The sequence below is a fragment of the Loxodonta africana genome, chromosome 3 (assembly GCF_030014295.1).
Source record: "Loxodonta africana isolate mLoxAfr1 chromosome 3, mLoxAfr1.hap2, whole genome shotgun sequence".
Taxonomy (NCBI): domain Eukaryota; kingdom Metazoa; phylum Chordata; class Mammalia; order Proboscidea; family Elephantidae; genus Loxodonta; species Loxodonta africana.
Window position 1 is genome coordinate 55,798,993 of NC_087344.1, and position 18,573 is coordinate 55,817,565.

At 37.9% G+C, this 18,573-nt stretch overlaps 1 protein-coding gene across 7 annotated transcripts in view; it reads right to left on the reverse strand.

Moving 5' to 3' along the window:
- Positions 1 to 876: 876 nt before the first annotated feature.
- HP1BP3 (heterochromatin protein 1 binding protein 3) overlaps positions 877 to 18,573 on the reverse strand; it is a 49,400-nt gene continuing 31,703 nt past the window's right edge. For all 7 annotated transcript variants that reach the window (XM_064281416.1, XM_064281417.1, XM_064281413.1 and 4 more), the window contains 5 exons: positions 12,489 to 12,579; positions 6,876 to 7,035; positions 5,337 to 5,448; positions 3,375 to 3,488; positions 877 to 2,208 (listed from right to left, as the gene is read on the reverse strand). In XM_064281416.1, the coding sequence (XP_064137486.1) occupies positions 1,914 to 2,208; positions 3,375 to 3,488; positions 5,337 to 5,448; positions 6,876 to 7,035; positions 12,489 to 12,579 (772 nt within the window). In that variant the 3' untranslated portion in view covers positions 877 to 1,913. The remainder of the gene's footprint in view (positions 2,209 to 3,374; positions 3,489 to 5,336; positions 5,449 to 6,875; positions 7,036 to 12,488; positions 12,580 to 18,573) is intronic.

Below are 18,573 nucleotides of genomic sequence, written 5' to 3' on the forward strand. Positions count from 1 at the left end.
CCAACTTTTGATTCAGAAGAGTACAGAATTCTAAACACCTATAATATGCAGAACCATTACTTGCCAAACAGCACACATTAAAATTACTTTCCAGAATTAGGTCTTTATGGTTTACCTATTAATCTTTGCAGTGCTGTAATTTTTTCTAGTCCAAGAACATTAAGGTCATGAAAAACTGGGGTCTATGCTCTTGAATACAGTCCTTCATAAAATGCAAACTTATTTTTTAAACCTCTGACACATTAAATAATCAGCATTCAATATATCTAGAAACATCATTTACTATAATACAAGAATTCAAAAGCAAATAAACTGGAGCTTGTATTTAAAAAGGAAATGGATGATGGCAACTACTGCAAGAAATAGAAAAGATTCAGATTGGGGGTAACCATAAGCTACTTCTAAGGACAAACTAGAAGCTTTTAAATATAAGCTACAGTTCAGCAGCTTTTAAAATTTCATGTTTATTCATATTTTTCAAAATATATGTACATAAAAAAAGGAAGATTTACAACAGGGAAGATTGCCTTACATGCAACACAAATTCCAATGAACTCATGATGGGATCACACATGATTATGGATCTAATTCAAGCCAATCTTCTCAAGTCCATTTCCCAGCCACAGTTTAGGCTGCCTTAGGATCCCAGAAGACAATGCAAGTGGAATGAATATGAAACAAACATTTTCAGCCTCTGGCAGCACTCAAGGGGCCAGAAGGTGTACACCAAAAAGTTTAAGACAATTAAAATGTCAAGTGCCACAGGGAAGATAAATGATAACCAGAAACTGATATTTCAAATAGAAAGCTAGTACTATTTAACACAACTTCACAATACCAAAACAAATACAAGTAAGAAGGGTCAGGGAGTCGGGCTTAATTTTTTTTTTCTTTTTTTAATCTCAAAAGGAAGCCACTTGCTTGATATCAAAAGTGCTGTGGAAAGAGAGGAGGGAAAAAAAAAAATCCACAGATGAATCTAGAATCTAGTTTATTTTAGCAAATTGTATGTTTTCCACTTAACTCTACATTACAACAATGTAATTCTCCAACATTTCCTTATAAAAAAGGCAAACAGGAAGTGACAATTCATGCTCCAAATATTAAAAAATATATTTAAACATTTGATCAAGAAGATTTTTTATGTTTTGATTTTTGGTAACACAGGTGACACCAGAAATCAGATTCAATATAGTCCTATAGTCCCCTTCAGTCAAAAGCCAAGTGGTGGCGAGAACGTGTGCGTGCTGTTAAGGGAACAAGTGCAGTGCCCTGGGCCAGAGACCACCACCTGGAAATCGATCGATGTGAACGTGGCCCAAGGAGTAGTCCTACATCTTCGGAATCTAACGAGGCCATGGTTTTGGCTTATGCCCAAAGCTGTCTCTGTGTTTACAGTTGGAGAAAAGAAGTTAGTGGAGTGGTTTTATAAATAAGATCAATTCTACAGCTATAACTGAAGTCTCCAGGAAGGAGGCTTTATAATTTAGTCAGGGCTGCACTGCCTCCTTTACTTCTAGCACCTGACCAGCATCCTGTTCTTGATGCTTTCTACAAATATAAAAATCTTTGCAACTGTTTAGATAAAACCGTAAGGGGGAGGGAAAAAAAGCCAAAGCTGACCATAAAAAAAGGAAAGAGGGATAGGGTAGGGGGAGGAAGAAGGACAAGTATAGTTTGGGAAAGTCCAGGATTATTGCAGAAATTAAAATGGCTGAGGGGAGGGGCAGGCACCAAGAACAGCACCTAAAGCTAACAAATGCCTAAGCGGATTTATTTATATTCCCTCCCCACAATGTCCATAGGGGAGAAAAAAAATGTAATTTTATAAGCATCAAAACTAAAACAAATGCACACTGACCTTAGAAAATAAGATTCTGAATTTAACCATGATACCCTCTTTTCCTATACATTTACTTTTTTGCTTTGAAAGACTTCTTCATGGTGGATTTGCCCTTGCCAGGCAATTTCACCTCCTTTCTCACACTGGCTGCTGGCTTCTTTGAAGAGCTACCACTAGGTTTCTTGATGACCAAGGGTGAGGGTCTGGCTTTCTTGGCAGAAGTTTTGGCCTTGGGAGGGGCTTTCTTGGGCAGGGACCTAGCTTTCCCCTTCTGGGCAGCAGGAACTTTAACTGTGGGTTTGGACCCTCTTTGCTTCATGGATGCTGTCTTCCCTGAGGACTTGGCTGGGGTTTTCTTCTGTAACCTGTGAGAACCAAAGAGGAAAGGCAACCACTTAGTACATGAGAGATTCACTCTGAAGGAAAACCAGATGCTTGCCAAAAAAGAAATGGCACGTCTGGGTCTTAAACATTAGCAAGCAGCCATCTAAGACACAACAATTGGTCTCAACTCACCTGGAGCAAAGGGGAATGAAGAACACCAAAGACATTAGGTACGTATGAGCCCAGGACTCAGAACAGACCACATAACAGGCCACAAAGACTACAACAGCCTCAGACCAGAAGAACTAGATGGTGCCCAGCTACAACCTATGACTGCCATGACAGAGAGCACAACACAGAATCTCTGAAGGAGCAGGAGAGCAGCGGGATGCAGACCCCATATTCTAGTAAAAAGACCAGACTTAATGGTCTGACTGAGACCAGAGGGATCCCGGAGGTCATGGTCTCCAGACCTTCTGTTAGCCCAAGACAGGAACCATTCTCAAAGCCAACTCTTCAGACAGGGATTGGACTGGACTACAAGACAGAAAATGATACTGGTGAGGAGTAGTGGGCTTCTTGGATCAAGTAGACACATAAGACAATCCGGGAAGCTCCTGTCTGGAGGGGAGATGTGAAGGCCGAGGGGGACAGAAGCTGGCTGAATGGACACTGAAACACAGGATGGAGAGAAGGAATGTGCTGTCTCATTAGGAAGTGAGCAACTAGGAGTATATAGCAAGGTGTATATAAAGTTTTTTTTTTTTTTTATGAGAGACTGACTTGATGTGGTAACTTTCGCTTAAAGCACAATAAAAAATAAAATAAAGGCATAGGCAGAGTCACCTATGTTATGAACAGGAATGTGATTTAATATTTTTTAACTAGTGGATTTACTAAAGTTGTATAAAAATTCAACAATTCATGTAAGTCTACACAATTCCATGATGTTCTTTCAAGGAAAATATGGGAGGGACTATTCTTCTTTGAATGCCCAAACTGTGGATACAGATAGGTTTGGCCAAAGAGTAAATTACATGTTCACAGCGCTTAAGTTCAGAGCCTCTGAATTTTCAAGAAAGACAAGTTCAAATGTTAGGCAAAGAACTTAAGATCCTGAGCTGTTAAACACTCTCCTATTAGTGCCCTTCCCAGTTCTACAATACTCATTACCTCCCCACAAAAAGGGTTACTCATACTTCCACACCTTCTCTTAGGAGGTGGTTCTTCATCCTCAGAGTCTTCTTCTGATGAATCATCTTCATCTTCGTCCTCATCTCTAGAATCCTCTGGCTCTTTCTTTGGAAACAGAACTCCTGGGCTGTATTTTAAAAAAAAAAGGTAAAGTAGAGCCCCATATTGGATATGGAAAAAAGTTTCAACCTAGAACCTGTTCCCTCAACTTTCCCCACCTCCTTTCACCCTCCCCCCAAAAGTCAAGTTAGATTATAAAATCATGTCACAATTTAACAAATTCTGAACACATATACAAAGTTACAGAAATCCTGGTGGCACAGTGGCTAAGAGCTATGGCTGCTAACCAAAAGATCGGCAGTTTGAACCCACCAGGTGCTCTGTGGAAACCCTATGGGGCAGTTCTACTCTTTCCTATAGGGTCGCTATGAGTTGGAATTGACTTGATGGCAATGGGTTGGGCTTATTATACAAAGTTACAACAAATCTATAAAGTCCCAGACCATACCTCATTTCTTTCCTCCCTTCATTTAATAAAACAGATCCTTAATCATTTGCTAAGTAAACATTTACTTAAGGCCCTGAATGTCTCGCACTGTACTAGCCACTGACTATAGAGCAGTGAACTGTTTAGAAGGCAACAAACAGTCTGCATAGCAGAACATGCTTTTTGCCCTCATAATACCGGCAAAGACTTCGAAGGATTTTAAGGCCTGAATCTCTTCAGTTTTAGAAAAGGTCAGGAAGATCCCCTAAGTCTTTTTGATCTCAATGGTGGAAATCCTTATTCTTCTAACTAAAAAGTCCTTAAATTACACATTTTATGTGTGTGACTTTAAGGATTAAATTTAAAACAATGTTTGTAAAATCCAAATAACACACATTCAACCAAGTAACACGTTTGTGCACCAAGAACAATATAAAACAATAAAGCTACAGTATACTCTTGCTAGAATACAGTCTTAGTGGTACATGTAATGGTGGTTTACTACAGATGAAAGTATTTTTTAAGAAGGCGATAGCACCAATGCATAGAACAATGCTCAAAATACTTTTGGTTGAATGAATGAATGTGGTTTGTATAAGAAACAAGATATTTTAAATAAATATTCCTATCTCTATAGTATGAAGAAAGCAGAGTCAGGATTCTTGGAAGCAGCCAATGCTCTCCCTATTTGTTGTTGTTGTCAGGTGCTGTCAAGTCGGTTCCAACTCATAGCAACTCAATGTACAACAGAACGAAACACTGCCTGGTCCTGAGCCATCCTCACAATCACTGTTACGCTTGAGCCCACTGTTACAGCCACTGTGTGAATCCATCTCGTTGAGGGTCTTCCTCTTTTTCACTGACCCTCTACTTTACCAAGCAAGATGTCCTTCTCCAGGGACTGGTACCTCCCGATAACACATCCAAAGTGCATGAGATGAAGTCTTGTTACCCTTGCCTCTAAGGAGCATTCTGCCTGTACTTCTTCCAAGACAGATTTGTTCATTCTTTGCCAACACCACAACTCAGAAGTGTCAATTCTTCTTCGGTCTTCCTTATTCATTGTCCAGCTTCACAGCAAAATGCAAGCTCTCACAGTATGACAAACTGACAGACATGCAGGGGCTCCCTATTTGGTGCTGGACAATTAAAACGTATATGTAATCCTTTAATAATCTTCCTGCCATTATCATTTACTTCATGAAGAAGAAATGAACATTAAAACGACTGACAGGGATCTCAAAGAACCCAACGCTTAATTTCAAGAACTGCCAGCTCATAATAAGCTCTAACAGGATAGCCAAAACTCCTCTGTTCTTACCTGAAAACTTTTTGCTTTAAATAATACTCTTATGGTCTTTATTTTCAAATCTATCCAGTTTAGTGTAGCAGTAGTAAGGGTGAAATAAGTTAAACCAAGCTTGTAACCTAGAATCAGGTTTTAAATTTACGATGACCAATGTCTATCATTATGGACTAAGAGGTTACCTGGGGTAATATGGAAAAGAGAGCTGGAAGGTGCCACTGAATCCTTTACCAGAGATCTGTTCCATCCATCCGTTCTTTTCACATTTCTGCAGTGTTTTCTTCAACAGATGCACTGAACGAAAAATTTAGTAAATGGAAAAAGTTATCTAGTTATTCAGACTGATAATGCTTTTAACCACAATCAGATGCTCATCAAGTAAGTATTCAATGTCCTGTCATATACAGTAACTGACATGTGCTAAATGAATCCTTTGTGGCCAAATGTATTAATTTCTTCATTAAACATTTATTAAGTGCCTGTAAATTTGGTAAGATTAAATTATGAGACTTTAGAGACCACTGAGTCAAATTCTCTCATTTCACAGAAGAGGAAATGGGAGTCCAGGGTAATTGAGTTGTCCTAAGACTGGGCATGAATTCATTTCACATTATTTACATTCATTCAAACATCTACTGATTGCCTGATAATCATTTAGGAGAATACATAAAAACGTGAATAGAACCAATTCCTTATAAATCAGCAAACTGTTACAAAACAGTACTGTGGCTCCTGAAAGCCTCACCAATTCTCATTTTTCATACAAAGATACATTACAAATATATGTTATGGTGACTGAGCGTCCAAAAACTAAGCTGCCAAATCAGTTGAAGTGTAAAAGTTAGTAACCAAATTTGGGTTCTTTTAAAAAACTTGACCAACAGAAAAAGATCATAGTTTATGAGGGTCAGTACGCAAAATTAAACACGGTATATATCTTAAGTACTGTAAGAAATGAAGATAAATCATAATCTATGCCAGTTTTCTAAGCAGATAAGAAAACAACCAGAAAGCATTCCTTTGTAATGGTAAAAAACATATACCGCATATATGTTAAAGTCAGTATCAATACTTCAAAATAATCTTTTTATTTAAAATAATATATTCTGGTTTGCACTGTTAGTTATTCAATCCCCATATTCCTCACCCTCTAGCTCTGTACCTACCCTAGTAGCTCACTGAGAAGGTACACAACCTCACCATTCTGTATGTGATAATGTTGCTAAGACTAAGTGTCTTATCTCAAATCACCTCCTCATAGGGTAAATATACTTTTCTGAATAAAATATTTTATAGGGTTAAGTCGATAAGAAATAATCTAAGTAGTAATTATTCTAAACCACTGGCCTGATTTCAAGGTGAAATTAGATATTTTGGTATCATACAAACAAACATTTATAAGTATGAAAAAATATACTATACTTCAGAGGTGTTTTGAATATACAGATTTATTTAATTACAGTAAAAAGAAACATAAGGAAAATCATTACAGCTAAGTAAACTCAACTTCTGATCTTCAGCAGACACTGTAAATTAAGGATAAACTTTGTTCACCTTTGCTTTCTTTTTTGTAAATGATGAGTTAAATTTGTAAACCTGCTCCCCCTTGGTTTTCACAGTCAGTAGTTACTGCTTTTGACACTAACGGGATGCTCTCTAGGGTTTTTTTCACAAGAAAATTCCCCTTATTGCAGTTAAATGCACATAAACTTGAGTCTTACTTTGATAGTTAGAATTGGTCCCTGGGTGGTTCTCCAAGACATACTTCTTCAGAGCAGTGGTGGAGCAGGTCTTCGGCTCATTCATAGCAGCAATGGCAGACAAGATTGCATATTCCATCAGGCTTCCACCAAGCAGGGGTTTCTCCCCTGATTTCTTCAGCTGTTTTCCAAGGAGGAAGAGAAAATCATCAAGACAATACTCTCCCAAAGCAGGTCAAGACAAGACTCCTCTGTACCAGGTGGGTCGGAGTTCCTGCATCAGCACAGATATGTTTTACAATAAATTGTCAGGTTAGGGACTTTCTCCTCCCATTCACCAGGTATTCAACCTAACTGAGGAGTCCCAACCCTCCCTATGGCCATTTTCTTCTTCCATCTACCCATCTATCCAAATTAAAACAGCAACAGCCAACTTCACCTAAAGATACTGATAGATCTACCCTAATAATCAGGTTAACCTGTTATGTTCCCAGTAAATTAAGATACTTTTATTTGAGAATATTTTCTTTTTCTGAATCTGAAAAGTGATATAGTTATGAAAATGTCTTTTTAATCCTGGAAGGATAATAGCAAAGAAAAGCTTTGATAATATTTAAGGTATCATACAACAGAATTCTACAGCATATTTCAAATATGAAAGGCTAGCAAACAAAGGACAACACCGATAAGCAAGAAGCCCTAAAAGGAAGAAATCAGACACATTCTTTAACAGTTGTTTTTCAAAGTGTGGTCCACAAACCCGAAGGGTCCCTGAGATCTTCTAAGGGAATCCGCAAGGTCAAAACCGTTTTCATAATAATGCTAACATGTGATTTGCCTTTTTCACTGTGCTGACATTTGCACTGATGGTGCAAATGCAATGGTGGCTAAAACTGCTGCCACTTTAGCATAAATCAAGATGATGGCACAAAAATGTTCTAGTATTGTTATATTCTTCGTTGATACACACGTGTGGTTAAAACAAACAAAAGCCAATTTCACTTAGAAATGTCCTTGATGAAATAATAGAGTATTTTATTAAATTCCAATCCTTCAATTCACGGCTTTCTAACATTTTATGGGATGACCTGGGAAGAGCATATAAAGCCCATCTACTGTATACTGACGCATAATGGTTGCTCAAGAAAAAGCATCTGTGTGACTGTTTAGGTTGTCAGCTAAACTAGCTGCCTTTTTCATGGACTATCCTTTTTGCCTGAAGGAATGACTGGGAACTATGGCCGTTCACACTTGGGTGTCCAGTAGGCATTTCCTTGAAAATGAATCAAGTGAGCCTGTCACTTGAAGGAAAGCAGTTTTTATTTTTTATTTGTTGCCAATAATAAAATTCAAGCTTTCAAGAGAAAGCTTATGAAAAACATTCATCTACCACCATGAGCTTGGTAATTTCCCAATACTTAAATATGTTTTAATATCAGTGGTTGATGTTAATGAATGTGACTTTTGTTATTATACGATGTAATGTGAACATTTCGAAGATGTGAGTAACTCAGTGAGTCACTATTTTCCAAACAACCAGTGTATCATGTTACAAAATTAAGTATATCTGTTCCACATCCCACTTTGGTGAGTGGCATCTAGGGTCTTAAAAGCTAGCAAGAGGCCATCAAAGATGCATCAGTTGGTACCAAACCACCTGGAGCAAAGGAGAATGAAGAACACCAAAGACACATGGAAAATATGAGCCCAAGAGCCAAATGTTGATGTACGTAGAGTCTGCTCACTCCTGGCAATGCGATTGATGAGAACATTGCTCTTAAGATCCGGGTAAAGAACCAGATGGTATCTGGCGGAAAGCCATCACCGTGAGTCTAAAGAGCCTGCAATGGCTGCCATCTAGGAGCTCAACTAAGTCCAGGTATTGATCATCAATATGGTATCTCCAATCTCCAATCAAAAGGAGGGAATGATTTAGGAAATAATATTGGAGTCATTATTCCCTGTCCTTGAGCATAGAGAATGTGACCCAGCTGGAACTAGGCTCAGAAGGACTCACAAGGATACATCAAGGATACATGTAAACAAGGATACATGTATAAAGACAATAGATAGGATAATCTTGGAAAACATCTTTTAGGGAAACTTTCAAGTAAGCCAATCTAACAGAATGCAAAAGACTTTCCACTCTTATCTTTTTCTATTAACATTTAGTGAATAGAAATTTGTTGGACCAATGAAGACCCTCCTGACTGTCGTTACTGAAACCTGTACCAAGATTGTTAAGAAAGACAATTCAAAATGTAGGATCACAATTTCTAGCCAATCTGTGGAAAGATGAAGCTTTCAACGGTTTTGCCAATTTTGTAATGTTAACATATACTGATGACTCTGTAATATTCTTTGGACTTGGGCAGACATGGCTGTGGCAGCATGCTTGTCCGTTTTCCCACTTCTGTCTACTCCGTAAATTTCCTTAGACTCAGGCAGACATAGCTCTAGCAACATGTCTGTCTGCTTCCCACTTTTACCTTTTTGAATATATGCCAGATAAAATTTTCTTTTTCCTTTAAAAAAAAAAAGAAAGGGCCACATAAACCAGACACTTCATCAGCCCGAGACTGGAAGGACTAGATGGTGCCTGGCTACCACCAATGAATGCCCTGACAGGGAACACAATAGGGAGTCCCTGATGGAGCAGGAGAAAAGGGGGGTACAGAACTCAAATTCTAGTAAAAAGACCAGACTTAATGGTCTGACAGACAGGAGGGACCCCAAAGGACATGACCCCTGGACTCTCTGTTGGCCCAAAACTAAAACCATTCCCAAAGCCAACTCTTTAAAGATGAGACCGGACTTTAAAACATAAAATGATACTGGCGAGGAGTGTGCTTCCTACTCAAGTAGACACATGAAACTAAGGGGGCAGCTCCTATCTGGAGGCGAGGTTAAGAAGGCAGAGAGGGACAGAAGCTGGCTGAATGGACACGGGAAACACAGGGTGGAGAGAAGGAGTGTGCTGTCACATTGTAGGGAGAGCAGCTAGGGTCACATAACGATGTGTATAAAAGTTTTTGTATGAGAAACTGACTTGAATTGTAAACTTTCACTTAAGGCACAATAAAAAAAAAAATCACCACAAAATCAGTTAATATACCATATTAACAGAAAAAAGGACAAAACCCACATGATTATGCTAGCAGACACAGAAAAAAATTTGAAAATTCAAAAACAAAATAGTAATAGAACTTTCTCAACCTGATAATGGGCATCTATGACAAACGCATTGCTAACATCACATTTAATGGTGAAAGACTGAATGCTTTCCTTCTAACATCATGAACAAGGCCAGGCTATCTGCTCTTATTTCTGCTATTCAACATTATAGTGGGGGTTCTATCCAGTGAATCAGGCAAGCAAAAGAAAGAAAAGGCATCTAGATTGGAGAGGAAGAAGTAAAATGATTTTTACTCACAGATGACAGGATTCTATATATAGGAAATACTAAGGAATCTACAAAATACTACAGTTGAGTTCAGCAAGATCACAGAGTAAAACGCGGAATATATAATCAATTCTATTTCTCTATACTAGCAACGAACAATCTGAAAATAAGAAAGCAATTCCATTCACAATAGCATGGAAAAAGAATAAAAAACTGAGGAATAAATTTATTAAAAGAAATGCAAGACTTGTATACAGAAAACTACAATACACTGCTGAGGAAAATTACAGATCTAAATAAATGAAGAGATATTTAGTATGCATGGACTGGAAAACACACCACTGTTAAGACAGCGATTGTTCCCCGAAGTGATCTACAGGTTCAATGCAATCCCTATCAAAATCTCAGCTGGCTTTTTTGTACAAAACAAGTAATTACTGAAATTTATATGGAAATATAACAGACCCAGAATCGTCAAAACAATCTTGAAAAAGGACAACAAAGAGGACGTTTACATTTCCTGATTACTACAAAGCTACGATCAAGACAGTGTGGTACTGGCATAAGGATTCACATACAGATCAATGGAACAGAACTGAGGGTCCAGAAATAAATCCTTACATTTATGGTCAACTGGTTTTTGATAAAGGTACCTATCAAAGCAATTCAATAGGAGAAAGGATAGTCTTTTCAATAAATGGTCCTGATACAATTGGATATCCACATGCAAAAAGATGAATTTATACCCTCGTATCACACAATAAACAAAATGTAACTCAAAATGGATCAAAGAACTAAATATAAGAGCTAAAGCTACAAAACACTTAGGAGAAAACAAAGGAGTAAATCTTCGTGACCTGAAGTTAGGCAAAGATTTCTTGGATATAACACCAAGGGCAATTAAAAAGAATGATAAACTAGAGCTTATTAAAGTTAAAAACTTTTGTACTTCAAAAGATACCAGTAAGAAAGTGAAAACACAAGACACAAACAAGAGAAAATATTCACAAATCATACTTTATCTAGAATATATCAAGAACTTCTACAACTCAGTAAGACAAACAGCCCAGTAAAAAAAAAAAAAAAAGGACATGACTAGCTAATTCACCAAAGACACGCAAATAGCCATGAAGCATGTGAAAAGGTGCTTAACATCAGCAGTCATTAGGGAAATGCAAATCACCACCACATAATCTAGCAATTCTACTTCTAGCTATATACCAAAGTGAAGTAAAAATATGTATCTACACAAAGACTTGGATATGATGTTCAGAACAGCATCATTAACACTCAAGAAAGCAGAAATAACCCAAATGCCCATCAACTGGTGAATGAATGAATAAAATGCGTTATATCCACATAATGGAACATTATTTGGTAATAAAAAGGAATAAAATAATGGGTCACATGCAAAAACATTATGCTAAGTGAAAGAAGTCAGACAAAAAAAAACCCATACATTTTATGTTCCATTTATATGAAATGTGCAGAAAAGGCAAATCTATGTACAGAGAAAATAGATTAGTAGGTTGTCTGAGGCCAGGGGTGGGGACAGGGAGTGACTACATGTAAATGGACATAAGCAATCTTTTTTGGGTGATGGAAATATTCTAAAATTGGATTGTGATGACAACTGTACAAGTCTGTAAATTTACTAAAAATAACTGAATTGTAAATTGTAACTTAAAATGAGTGAATTTTATGGTATGCAAATCATACCTTGATAAAGCTGTTTAAAAAAACCTAAGATTTATTCAGTTGTGGTGTAGTACCAGCAAAGAATATCCACAACCGTTTAAAATTATCTTAAAATATCCTCTTTTCTCACTGTATTTCTGTGTGAGGCTAGATTTTCTTCGTAGTGTTCAATATATCATATTGGAACAGATACCAGCTGTCTTCTATTAAGCCAGCTTTATAATGTTTTATTAAGACACAAAAATATAAACAATGTCACTTCTCATTATTTGTTTTGGAAAATATAATTTTTCACAATAAATGTTTACTAATGTTAACATATAGTAGGTTTACTATTGTTACTTTTAAATGAATTAATAAACATTTAAAAATTTTCCTCAGCTGTAATTTCTAGTTTGGTAAATACTGATAGATATAACCCACATAAACACAAGCTCTTTGGGGTCCTTAATAAATTTTTAGAGTACAAGGAGGTCCTGAAACCAAAAAGTTTGCAAACTGCTTCTCTACAACCAAGACTTTTAGCCTCTAACCTGAAATGTCCCCGAAGCACCTTTGCCAGTTATTTGTTCTAACTGGCCTCTCTCTACTGCTTTCTGCAGAGCATTCTTCAACAGCTGAGGCCTGCAGAGAAAAACAAGAAGTAGAGATAAATATGTCAGTGAAGGAAAAACTTGAAGAAATAGATCTAGGGCTATTCCCATGTCTAAAGTTCTGATTCTTATATGTAGTACTTTGTTAAAATGAACAATAAAGTAATTAACACACTGCTGGCACTCTTAACAAGTGGCACTTTTTTTTTTCAAGCAAAGAAGGTGTCATTACCCGTACAGTTTATATAATATAGAATTAATTTCCAAATTGCCAGGGCACTCTAAAATCCTATCATCTGATCAAAAACAGTGACCGAACCACGTAATCAACCATCCAACTCTGGAATTCTCTGAGGCAAAATTTCCAGATAAAAAAAAAAAACAAAAAACAAAAAAACACATACACATTTAACAAAAAAACAAACGGAGTCACTTTTTGAAACCAGTACCTAAAGTCAGCCTAATACAATTCCCTGAGAAAGAAAATAGGTTGCTATCTTAAAAGGGTTGAAGCTTAAAAAAAAAAAAGTTATCAAGACCAAATGGTGGGCAAGGAGAAGTTAAATATCATTAAATGTATCTCGAACAAAGTGTTGAAACAAGAGGTGTTCTATCAAGGGGCTATTCTATCTGGATGATAAGTGGGCAAATGCTGGTGCAGGGAAAAATAAATCAAGGTGACTAGGGGCTTAAAGGGGACTGTGGTGTAGAAAGGGAAGACAGAATCAAATGCAAAACTATATATTCAGGCCAACAACAGGACATCCGAGGAAAAAGGTTAATAATAATTCAGGAATGGGTTATGTTTTGCCACACCTCTCAGGTATTACTAGCACGCCAATGGGCAGAATATCATGAGACTTATTTGAAACTAGTTAGTTGATAGGTAGACAGAAAATTTCAGTGGGCAGTGCCACTGAGAGGCAGGATATGATTTTTATCACTTGAGATGCTTTACCACACTTTGATATTTTCTGTGAAGAAATTTTGAATCTTTTATTTAACCACAAAGCATCACAGGCTGAGTTGACCCTGGAGTTGCTGATTATATCTTCGATATGCTAGGAGAGAAGGGTGAAGAGGATCCCACGTTTCAACAGGGTGCTAGAGAATAGGCACTAATTTATCAAATCTTACACATCCCTAACGCTCCAAATAAAGAAATTCCCAACTTAAAAAAACTCTCAATTAAAATATTCCACAATCAGTACCATCCCATTCAGGACTAATGAAATTAATGGCATGGCCTCCCCACCCGCCCCCCCACACCATTCAATTTCACAAACATTCACTGAGTATTTATTATGACTAACGGAGGAATCAACACAAAGACCTGGACCCTAAACTCAAGGAATTTAAGAGATGATGAACACATAGATCATTAGAGAACAATACGGGCCAAGCTTGAAGTATGTGCACAGAGCTTTGGGTGCACAGCTTAGTGAGTGACTTGACTGTGTCAAATAACGTTTCTATTAATTGCTATGTAAGACTGCTTATAGGCTGTTTTTCCTGATTTTCAATGGGAGAAACAAAAAAGATCACATTAGCTTAAGTAAAACATTAAAACCCAAGTTGTGTTTACCCGATTAAATAACTGGTCTAAGAAGAACCTTCTTAACCGAAGTTTAAAATGCTCCAGAAACAAACAGCAGTTAAATTGGTTCTCTTCTTAACATCTGTTTTCGTAGTGATATCCACCTTTACTCTAGCACAAACCTTGTCTTGGGCTTTTAGAAACCTCAGAGTTCTGTCACTCAGTCCTATCTCCTGGTAAAACTATACTTACTGACTGCTTCAAAGCTTCTCAGATTCGCCTTTTCTCTCCAATCACTGCCACAGCCTTGCTACAAAGCCACTATTCCCCTCCTGCTAGGCACGGTGCTGCTTCTGTTTTCATGGTGCATATCACTATAAGGTCAATAACCTACAAAGGCCCCTTTATTATGTTACTCAACTGACCAGGTCACAGGTCTTAATACCTCCACACAGCTTCAAAGCCTTTCCATGACATGGTCCTGGCCCTGGCTAGTCCAGACCCAGTCAGAGACAGGCTTCTCTCACTGGGTTACCAAATGAGAATGCCAACTCCTGCCTCTGCAGGTTTTTTCATGGAGCTCCTTCGAGAATGCCTTCCCCACTCTGTCAACCCATTCAAACTCCAGACCTATTCAATTCTCATCTCTTTAATTTACTGCTAACTCCCAGACACAGCTCTTTTTCCTGAAAAATTCTATTGTACTTACAGCCTGTATCACACTATTTTGCACTTACTATGTCATCAAGGGCTGTTCTGAACATTTTACGTGTGAAGACTAAAGGTAATAAAACAACTTTAAGAAATATGTACTATTATTGCCCCTGCTTTATAGATGGGCAAGTGACAAAAAATTGATTTCTTCACACAGCTAGGCAATGGAAGAACCAGGCTACAAATTCAGGCAGTTTGATGACAGATTCTGTACTCTCATTCGCTATGCTATGCATACTCCTTTCAATATAAAGTTCTGGCTTCACTGGTGAACAGCCAGGTAGCCTGGGAAAGGCTTTTATCAGCAAAACTGGGATATGAATATATGTTTTTAAGTCTATTTTGAAAATTATGGGAAACTATGTCAACAACAGTATTTTATAAAGACTTACACAAATTCAAGGGACTATTATTATTATACCAACTTAAAAAAATAAGATGGTGATTTGACCAGTTTAATTAGAAAGGAGGGGAAAACTGGGTGATAAATTAGGTGTTAGGCCACTGGTGACCATGTTTTCCACCTGTGTACAGTCAGTCTGCGACGAGAGAAAAATAAAATCTATGTACTGAAAGAATCAAAGCTGAGGGACAGAGAACGAACTGCACCTGTCCGCAGCAAGGGTGGTGAGTGGTAGGAATTGAAACAAGAGATGTACATCAGTTTTTAGGAATGCATAGATGGAATTAAGACGATCAAGAGACTCTTGAAATTACTTAGAGTTGAAACTGTTAAGAATCTAAGAGGTCTCCAAATTAGTATGCATAAAATATACCACATAAAACTAAATCTTGGGGTATATGTTCACTTTCTGATATGGGTAGAAAGAAAAATCAGAAAGAGAATATGGTGAACTTACATCTTACACAAGGGTTAGATTTTAACATTTGTATTTCTAATGCTATATAGGCAGGATTACTCTTGAAAATTTCTAAAAGCAAGCCAGAGTCTCTGTGAAAATCTAATACGCAGAGTTTTTCCTCTAGGATTACCCAAAAAAAAAAAAAAAAAAGTCGCTGTTATCAAACGAAAGCAGTGACTTACATTTAGATGAATTGCATGTTATACCAGAAAACACTGCCTTCAACCATCAGAATCATATTTAGCTTGATGAGATACTACTGAGAATTAGGGTGGTCCTGAGACTGATTAATCAGTCATACTAATATTAGGAGCACTTACTAGGTGCCAGGCCTCTTTCTAAGTTGTTAATAGATTAAGCCTCATAAGATACTGTTTATCAGTGACAATACTGAGGTACAAAAAGGCAACTGCTCCAAGGATACAAGGCTAGAAAATCACAGAGCCAGGGTTTAAGCCTAATGGGTCTAGTTCCAAAGCCTGTGCTCTTAACCACAATGCTCTACAATCTCTAGTACATGGGAACAACTATGACTGATGTCTCATCTCACATGCGGCTCCAGGGCATATGTTCCTTGAGTGGAATGGCCAGAAGTGCCCATACTTTATTCATTTATTCTTTCAACTAATATTTATTAAACTTCTACTGCGTGCTATGCAGAACCCTGGTAGCTCAGTGGTTAAGAACTTAGCTGTAAACCAAAAGATCAGCAGTTCAAATCCACCAGCTGCTCCTTGGAAACCCTATGCAGCAGTTCTACTCTGTCCTGTAGGGTCACGATGAGTCGGAATTGACCCAATGGCAATGGGTTTTTTGGTTTTGTGTGGTATGCACACAGCAGTGTGTCTAATGGGGGAACATCAGTGAACAATAAAAACAAAATTCCTGGCCTTAAGGATTCTGACATTCTAATGACATAGAGCAAATAAAGTTTGTATTATGTTAGAATATGATGAACTCTACGGTGAAAAACAAGGTAGAGAAGCAGGATTCAGTGCTGGGCAAGAGAAGAAAGGTTGCAACTGAAATGTAGGGCATCACATCAATCAAACACAATGTGTGGGCCATGTTTGGAGATTAATTCAAATAAGCCAACTGTAAAAAGTCATTCTGGAGACAAGTGGGAACATGTTAACATGAACTAGGTTTAGATAATAATTACTGTTCATTTTTGTTAGAGTGACGTCAGTCTGATGGTTATATTCTGTCTGCTCTTTTGCATATGCTTGAAAATGTCCAAGATTAAAAAAAAAAAAAAAGTAAGGTAGCCAAGGCAAACCTGTGGTGGTAACAATGGAAGAAAAACCTGAAGGAAGTCAAAGAACGAGCAAAATGGATTATGGGGGAAGAACCATCCAGGCAGAGGGAACAGCAAGCATAAAGGCTCTGAGGCCAAACCCACTGCAACTGAGTCGATTCCAACTCATAGTGACCCTATAAGACAGAACAGAACTGCTCCATAGGGTTTCCAAGGCTGTAAATCTTTACAGAAGCAGACTGCCACATCTTTCTCCATGGAATGGCTGGTGGGTTCAAACCACTGACGTATTGGTTAGTGGGCAAGCACTTATCAACTGTGCCACAAGGGCACTGAGGCCTGTAGGGGAGAAAAGAGCAGTAGGAAATTAGGTCAGAGAGGAAATGGAAGGTCAGACAGTATGACTCTGAGAGGGCTAAGGAAGTCACAAAAGGACAAATAATGTATGAGACCACTATCATTAAAACCCAAGAGAAAGTTTATACACAGAAAGAAACATTCTCTGCTGGTCACCAGGGATGGAAGGAGGGAGAGAAAATCACTAACTACAAAGTAGACATGTTAACTTTGGTGAGGGGAAAGGCAAAACACAGTACGGGGGAAGTCAGCACAACCTGAGAGATACACAAGAATAAAAGCCAACGACAGTAAATACTTTAATATATACAATCCTGCGACAACAGAAATAATAAACAATTGTTTATCAGTCGATACATAGGTAGATATGAATGCGGAATAGATGGGAGAGAGCACATGGGCATGTATGTTTGACTGTGGGTATTTCTATATACTTACTTGTATGTGCTCCATGTATATCCATATATACACAATAAAGTACATAAGAGTCACAGCCATGGAAATTTCCTAGACATAACCAAACACTTAGAGGGACTGAGTTACTGAGTTTGGAGGCTAGAGACCATAGTCTTGGGGGACATTCAGGTCAACTAGCTTAACATAGCTCATAAAGATAATGTTCTATATCCTAGTGACGTGGGTCTTAAAAGCTTGCGAGTGGCCATCAAAGATAAAACTATTGGTCTCTCTCTGCCAGGAGCAAAGGAGAGTGAAGAAAACCAAGGACTCAAGGAAGCAATTAGTCCAAAGGACTAATGGACCACAGGAACCACAGTCTCTACTAGCCTGCGACCAGAAGAACTAGATGATGCCCAGCTACCACTACCAACTACTCTGACCGGGATCACAACAGAAGGTCCTGGTTAGAGTGGGAAAAAAATGTAGAAGAAAATTCATATTCATAAAAAACATCAGACTTACTGGTCTGAGAGAGACTGGAGGAATCTCTGAGACTACAGCCCTTAGACAGCCTTCTAACTTAGAACTAAAGCCGTTCCCAGAGATCATCTTTCAGCCCAACAATGAACAGGCCCATAAAATAAACAGTTTAATATCCATGAGGAAAATGCTCCTTGGAACAACCATCTATATGAGACCAAATGGACAACATCGGCCCAAAAGCAAAGATGAGACGGCAGGATGGGACAGGAATATCGGATGAATGGAAACGGGGACCTCGGGGTGATAATGGGGAAAGTGCTGACATACTGCGGGGACTGCAACCAACATCATGAAACAATTTGTTTATAAATTATTGAATAGGAAACTGATTTGCTCTGTAAACCTTCACTTAAT